Source organism: Canis aureus, chromosome 6 (assembly GCF_053574225.1).
Source record: "Canis aureus isolate CA01 chromosome 6, VMU_Caureus_v.1.0, whole genome shotgun sequence".
Classification (NCBI taxonomy): domain Eukaryota; kingdom Metazoa; phylum Chordata; class Mammalia; order Carnivora; family Canidae; genus Canis; species Canis aureus.
In genome coordinates, this window is record NC_135616.1 from 70,340,095 (window position 1) to 70,347,150 (window position 7,056).

General features: G+C 53.8%; 1 protein-coding gene and 1 long non-coding RNA gene across 3 annotated transcripts; both read right to left on the reverse strand.

Annotated features, from left to right (window-relative positions):
• Nucleotides 1-1,105: 1,105 nt before the first annotated feature.
• Nucleotides 1,106-4,266, reverse strand: GARIN4 (golgi associated RAB2 interactor family member 4). Its single transcript, XM_077902178.1, has one exon. It carries the CDS (start codon nt 3,896-3,898, stop codon nt 2,246-2,248), a length of 1,653 nt encoding a protein of 550 aa, XP_077758304.1. The 5' UTR covers nt 3,899-4,266; the 3' UTR covers nt 1,106-2,245.
• Nucleotides 4,267-4,541: 275 nt separating this feature from the next.
• LOC144316341 (uncharacterized) lies at nt 4,542-7,018 on the reverse strand. Of its 2 annotated transcripts, none has more exons than XR_013382234.1 (3): nt 6,821-7,018; nt 6,000-6,064; nt 4,542-5,194 (listed from the first exon to the last, which is right to left on the reverse strand). It is a non-coding gene; the product is annotated as an uncharacterized LOC144316341 (long non-coding RNA). The 2 variants fall into 2 exon arrangements; XR_013382235.1 differs by having other exon boundaries at nt 4,542-5,082; nt 6,821-7,017.
• Between the last annotated feature and the right edge of the window lie 38 nt (nt 7,019-7,056).

The window sequence follows — 7,056 nt, forward strand, 5'->3', positions numbered from 1 at the left end:
AAAGGAGTCGCCCCATCCTTCCCCGCACCATCACCTCCACCTGGGCCAAGTCCCTTAAATGCTCTGAACTCCCATTTGCTGATCGGCAAAGTGGAGACCTGTGAGAATCAGAAGGGGCCACATACATTAAAGAACTTTAACCGGCTAAGTGCTATTAAGCAGAGAAATGCTATGCAGATGTCTTTATTTCCAGACTAGTGTTTACCTGCACTTGCCTGTGTGGAAATCAGAAGATCAAAGGAATGTGATGTGATCTTTTTCTAACTTCCCCACCTTGAGTCCAGGGAAAAGCTGGTTAAGAGTAAACCATTAATTTTGTCTCCCTGCAGCTCCTAGTCTTCTCTGAAACTCTGGGTTAATGATTCTGAACTTGTTTTCCTCCAAGGGCCAATCCGTATCGTATCTAATCTTTGGCATGTTCTATTCTTTAAGAATAACTTGACTCACTCCAATAGTTCTCCATCCTGGGGTTGCAAACTTTGTTTTGCCAGAAGTAGTCATGGATGTATATGGGTCTCTGTCTTCCTTCCTCACCAGTGCCCTATCCCATGGCCACCATTCCCTTTACCAATAGAAGCCACACACTGAAGGTCCAAGCAACACGGATGCTGTGACTTCATGTGAGGTTTAAGGATTTGTTTTCTGAACCCCAGAAACTTTTTTTACATGGTTTCTCCATACTAAAGTTTAATTAGTGTCTGTGGGAGGATTATAGGGAGATTCCAGACTGGTCCCTGGAATCCCAGGCAGGAGGTCTGTTTATGTCTGTAGTGCAGGTCACACAGAGGCTAGGGATAGAAGACTCCGAGCCAGATGCTGCTTAAGGGTGGTCTGGACACTCTCGAGATAAGGCCAGCTGAGGGCTGTGAGCTCACTGAATTCAAAAACCAGCTCACAGCGGCTCACTGTGAGGAGTTTCCCAGCTCCCATCCCTCCTTGCCTTTAACCAGTACATTTGATGCAGAGTTTTGGAACATAGGGGTGGGAATGCTTTGCATAAAGAAGCAGATCACTGTTCTGCAAAGGTTCTACTGTGTGGGGCCAAGAACAAGTTAACTTTTCTGAGCCTCAGTGTTTGTATCTGTAAAATAGAGATATTAAACAAAGGAGTTAAATTCCCTTTATTGTAGGTATAGATCCATTTATTGTAGGTATAGATGATTAAGAACCCGGAACCCAATTTAAAGGAAAAGGCATTGGTTAAGGTGTGTCCAAAGCAGTAACTTCATCATAACTGCCACAGCAAGTCTAAGGGCCATTCTGCCGTAATGTGAAAGCACTATGACACACATCTCCTGTGTGTACCTTGTGACCCTGTCTTGCCTTTCCACCCTGGAGAAAACCATTGTCCCGAGTTTTGTGTTTACTATTCCTTTGTTTTTGTCACCGTTATTTGACAAAGTCATTTCAAGTGTTCTATAACATACATTATACATGTCAATATACATTGACATAGAGATTGACTATAGAATATTATAGAACAGTTCAAATAACTTTGTCAATGTATAGTCAATCTCTCTATTCACATTCTAGTGTATTATCAATTGTGCTGATGGTAGTTTGGACCACTTGCAGTGTTTTGAAACATTCTATAAGCGTCTTAAAACAGGCGTCTCTCCAAGGTATATATACCAAGGAAAGAACTTGCTAAGTCTGTTTGAGAATCCTCCCTGTTTTGATTGCCAAGAAATGCTGCTGTACCCCTCTTCAATGCAAGAAATGCTGCTCTATCCCTCTTCCCTCCATTGACTAACCTGCTCTTACTTGGTCTGCGGACCTCCCAGACCTGTGTTTATAAAAACAGAGAAATGGTGGAGGTAGAGCTTTCCAGGCCATTGATGGACTCTCAACCGTGGCCCTGAGGACCAAGCCACACAGGCCTTGGGGGCAAGATGAAGCACCCCTTTGGCTCTGAGCATGGGTGTGAGGTGGGGGCTGCCCTCGACTAGACCCTGGGGTCTCGGGTGGCAGCCCGGCTGACCTCACACAGAGCCCACTGTGAGGTCACTAACTGGACTGCAGGACCTCACAGAACCCGCTGTGAGGTCACTATTGGGCTGCAGGACTTCGAGATTCAGACAGAACGCAGCATGCCATTCTCAGATGCTATGTTGGTTTTGTTTTTTTTTTTTTAATTTTTTTTTTTTTAATTTCAACTGCAGGGAGGAAAGCCGGAATGGGGTCTCCGGGGTGGGGTATTCCCCCGAGCCCCGCTGCCCTGTGCAGCTGCCGAAAGCTCTGGGTCCTACGAATGGGCTCCGAAGGTCACTGTCTCCAGGATGCCGTGTGTCCCGCTCCCCGCGCCCGCCAGCTGGCCGCTCTCCGCGGCCTCGAGGATGGCCTCCATGCCGCCCCCCTCCGCGGTCTTGGCCAGCGCGTCCACGCCCCGGCGGCGCGCGGAGGCCACGGTGCGCGTCGCGAGGTTGGCCCTGACGTTCCTCAGGAACACGCCGATCCTGCTGAGCCTCTTGCGGGCGGAGCCCGAGCTGGCGGTGGAGGCGCTGCGCCCCGACCTGTGCGAGGTCCGGGACTCCGTGGCCGCGGGGGCGTGGCCGCCCGAGGGCTGCGCGCGCCGGGCGTCCCCGGGGCTGCGGCGGCCCCGCTCCTGGTCCTCGCGCGCGGCCCTGCGGCCGGCGGAGGCCCGGCTGGAGGCTTTCCGGGGGCCCTTGTCCCCCGAGGCCTTGTGGCGGCTGTCGGCGGCCCTGCGGCGGCGCGACCCGCGGCGGGCCCGCTCCTTCTCGCGGCGCTCCCTCCGCTCCCTGCGGCGCCCGCGGCCCCGCCCCGCCGGCTCCGCCGCGCCGCCCGCCCTGCGCGCCTGGGTGAGCCGGGCCGCCGCCGCGTCCTGCGCCGCCTCTCCCGCCGCCCCGGCGAACGCCAGGGCCTTGCTGGGCTCCGGGGAGAGGCTGGTGGACGAGTCCGAAGGAAACCCCGGGGTCTTGGCGGCACCTGCCACGGCCGCTGCCGCGCTCTTGGGGGACGCGCTGGGGGCGCCCCCAGGCTTGGTGATGGCCACGCCCAGTGCACCTGCCGCGGTGCCGGCCGCGATCGCCGCCGCGAACCCCGCCGCTGTCCCCGCCGCCGCCGCCGCCGCCGTTGCACCTGCCGCCGACCCCAGGGCGAGCTCTGCAGCGTGCGTGCTCCGGGAGGGTTTGTGGGCGTCCCGAGGGGGCCCCTCCCCGCCAGCAAAAGCGGCAGAGGTGGCCCCGGCCACCTCGGAGACCACGTGGAGGCTCCGGATGCTGACCTGGTCCTGATCCCCTTTCCCTTGGAAATCGGCCCCTGCCGCGCTCCTCCCGTCCTCTTCCTCAAACTCGGGCATGCACAGCATGTCCCCCGCCGGGATGGCGTAGGTGCTGCTGTTACTGTCCACCGGTGGCCGCAGGAGGTAGATGAGCTTTTCCCAGTGGGCGAAGAGGTCTTCCCGCCCGTGCAGAGGCGGGCTCAGCTGCAGGTAGCACGAGCGGCCCGTGGCGAACTTGAGGCGCAGCTGCTGTTTCTCACGGTCGTGAATGGAGATCCTCACGAACTTCAGGGGAAGGAGCCTGGTGAGCTCCAAGGCCTTTGCAGCCTTGCGGCCTTTGCCCTTGGCGGCCTGGCCGCGCCCGTGCTCCTCGCAGCCCGCGGCCGGCCGGGCCAGCAGCATGACGTCCGGGAGCGGCAGGACCGGGCTGGTGGATGCGATGCCCACCGTCACCATTCTCACCCGGTTGTGCACGTCGATGACTTCTCCCCTCTTGGTAATCTGGATAAAGTCGCTTTCAAAAATAGGCGCATACTTGAATATGTCGTATTCTCCCTTGTGCAGTTGTCGCTGCAGCTTCCCCATGGTGGTGTTGAACATGCCCACTCCCGAGCCGCTCTGGGCCGTGTGGTAGGGGAGCAGGGACTCGGTGTTCATGACTGCCTCGTGTGACAAGCAGTGATGGCAAGGGCCGGGGGGCCCTGGATCTTCTGTTCCTCAGCCTCCTCGGCACAGGCTGCAGCAGCGCTCCTGTGCCCCACGCGTGGCCCTCCGGCAGGTGTCTCCACCCCACCCCACCCCACAGGCCCTCCCTTTGCCTCAGAGCCTCCCAGAGGGATGGCAGAGGTCGGGGTGGGGGCTCTGAGGACTGCAGAGGGGATGCTGTAGGGTGCCTGGACCTCAGACTGAATCTCTGCAAGGGTGTAGAGATGGATGGTGGGCTTTTCCACCTCACCTCTGCCCCGGATTTTTTATCTTCCTGAGAGACTGCAGTGACCACTCTCTTGGCCTAAACCCCAGCGCAGCCATATTTATCCTCTGCTGCCCTTTGTGACCTGTCACTGTCACATACCCCTTTGTTCCCATCCCCCAGACACCCCCTCGGGGCAGGGCCACCATCGTCCCCACAAACGCCCCACTACCCCCACAGAGGACAGGTCCACCCTGCCAGGGACTCAGGTGGGTATCAAAATAAAAACTTCAAATGGAAACATATTGTGTGGGGACCTTTTTTTTTCCTACCTCAAATTCAAAAGATTCAGCAACTGGACAAAATCGGTAGGAATGTAAGATGATGTGCTACATTTGAACCATGGTTTCATTTTATCCACAAACCTAGACTTGGCAGCCTTGGCCCTTTGCCTGCCCTTTCATAAAAGCACAGTGAACACTGTAAACACAGTAAACACAGTAAACACAGCCATTGAGAATGACATTTAAAACTGCATCGCTGGGCGGCACGGGTGGCTCAGCAGTTGAGCGCCTGCCTTTGGCCCAGGGCGTGATCCTGGAGGCCCGGGATCGAGTCCTGCGTCGGTCTCCTGGCATGGAGCCTGCTTCTCCCTCTGCCTGTGTCTCTGCCTCTCTCTCTCTCTGTCTCTCATGAGTAAAAAAATAAACTCTTAAAAAATAAAACTGCATCGCTTCAGTACCACGCTATGTTCCACACATGACCAACACACGACCATGAGAATCCATTGAGTTTGGTACTGTTGTTACCGCCCCGTTTCACAGGTGAAGACATGGAGGTGGTATCATTGGCCTGACTCCACAGAACAAATAGCCTGGGTGCTGAACTTCATTATTCTCTCTCAAGACCCTCGGTTTTCTTCCCTTCTTCCCTAGTGAAATGAAGTAGGGGGCTGAGATGTCATCTTCAATTCCAAGAGCCTGGAAAACATCTTCCTGCAGCAACTTCCCTACCATGCGGAAGTGGTTTGGAAGCAATAACACCTATGGGGGGTGTGTACCATTAGACCTCCTGCTTATTGCCACTCCCACAGAGCTAGCCACAGAATGCGTGATTTCTAAATTGCTACTAGAAGCCCTGAGAAGGGGGTGCCTGGGTGGCTCAGTAGGTTAAACGCCTGCCTTCAGCTCAGGTGTCTGCCTTCAGCTCAAGTCATAATCTTGGGAGTCCTAGGATCGAGTCCCATGTCAGACTCCCTGCTCAGCGGGGGGAGGGAGGGGTGTCTGCTGCTTCCTCTGCCCCCCCCACTTGTGCTCTCTCAATGTTTTTATTTTTTAAAGATTTTATTTTTATTTACTAGAGAGAGAGAGAGGCAGAGACACAGGCAGAGGGAGAAGCCGGCTCCATGCAGGGAGCCCGACGTGGGACTCGATCCCGGGTCTCCAGGATCACGCCCTGGGCCAAAGGCGAAGCTAAACCGCTAAGCCACCGGGGCTGCCCTATTTGTTTTGTTTTGTTTTGTTTTTTAAATTTTTTTTATTTATTTATGATAGTCACAGAGAGAGGGAGAGAAAGAGAGACAGGCAGAGGGAGAAGCAGGCTCCATGCACCGGGAGCCCGATGTGGGACTCGATCCCGGGTCTCCAGGATCGCGCCCTGGGCCAAAGGCAGGCGCCAAACCGCTGCGCCACCCAGGGATCCCTGCCCCTATTTGTTTTTAAAAAGAAAGTTCTGAGAAAGATACCTGCTCCCAACTCCTATCTCCTAGTTTGATGTTATGCCTGACATCCTACATTAGAGATTTATTCCTTGAAAAGAAAGGCTATCTTTCTGTTAAAATACACATACCTGGTCATCAACACGTGAATGGATAAGGAAAATGTGGTCTGTCCATACAGTGGGATGTTTTTCAGCTGTGAAAAGGAAATGAGGTTACTGGTACCTGCTACAACATCGATGGATCCTGAGAACATGATGCTAAGTGAAAGAAGCCAAACACAAAAGGCCACATACCATATGATTCCAAGCATATGAAATATGCAGAGGAGGCAAATCCAAAGACAGATTAGTGGTTGCCTGGGGCTGGAGGGAGGGGACAGTAGGGAGTGATGCTTAATAGATACAGGATTTACTTTGTGGGGGATGAAGATTCTGGAGCTATATAGTGGGGATGGTCACAGCATTGTGAATGTGTTGAATTTTATACTCTCTAGAATGGGTATAACAGTAGATTTTATGGTGTGTTATTTCCTCTCTCTCTCACACACACAAATATCCACTCCTGCTCAGAATCCTTTAGAAAGGTCAGTGGTGTGTGACATAGAGCAAGCAACTCAGCTTTCCGTTTCCTTGTCTGTAAAATGGGGATAACAGTTGCTGTGAGGATTCGATGAGATAATGCATGTGAAGTGTTGAGCATATTGTCTAACTCAATAAACAGTAGTCCTTATTAGCATTCATCCCCCACTGGCCCTTGAAGCCTCCGTGTGAATTCCTTCCTAAGAGCAGTTTTTGAGAGGACAAGTGGGGAAGCGTCTGGGGTTAGAGCCACTACGGGAACACAGAAGGGATGCTCAATGGGCAAAACTGGCCTCCTCTGAGGTTCTACCTCAGGCTGATCCATGACAACACAGAGAAACTGAACACAACCAGAGCATGGGATGGCTTACCATGGGTTTGGGGTTCTTCAAAGTCCATGGGGAGAAATTAGGATCAAGATGGAAAATAGCATTTTAGCTCTTGGCAGAAAGTGAAAGTTTGAATTCCAAAATCCACCCCCCCCCCCCCCCCCGGGGCCAGAACCCTTTAAAACTCTTTATTCTGAAGGAGGTGTCAGGCCAGATGTCAAGGAGAGGCAAGGGGACAAGGGTGAGGTGAGGACAAGAGACAGGGTGGGCTCCTCGTG

Bases quoted from the DNA above. Each gene is read 5' to 3' on its own strand.
- GARIN4 (XM_077902178.1), bottom strand. From the start codon at position 3,898: ATGAACACCGAGTCCCTGCTCCCCTACCACACGGCCCAGAGCGGCTCG.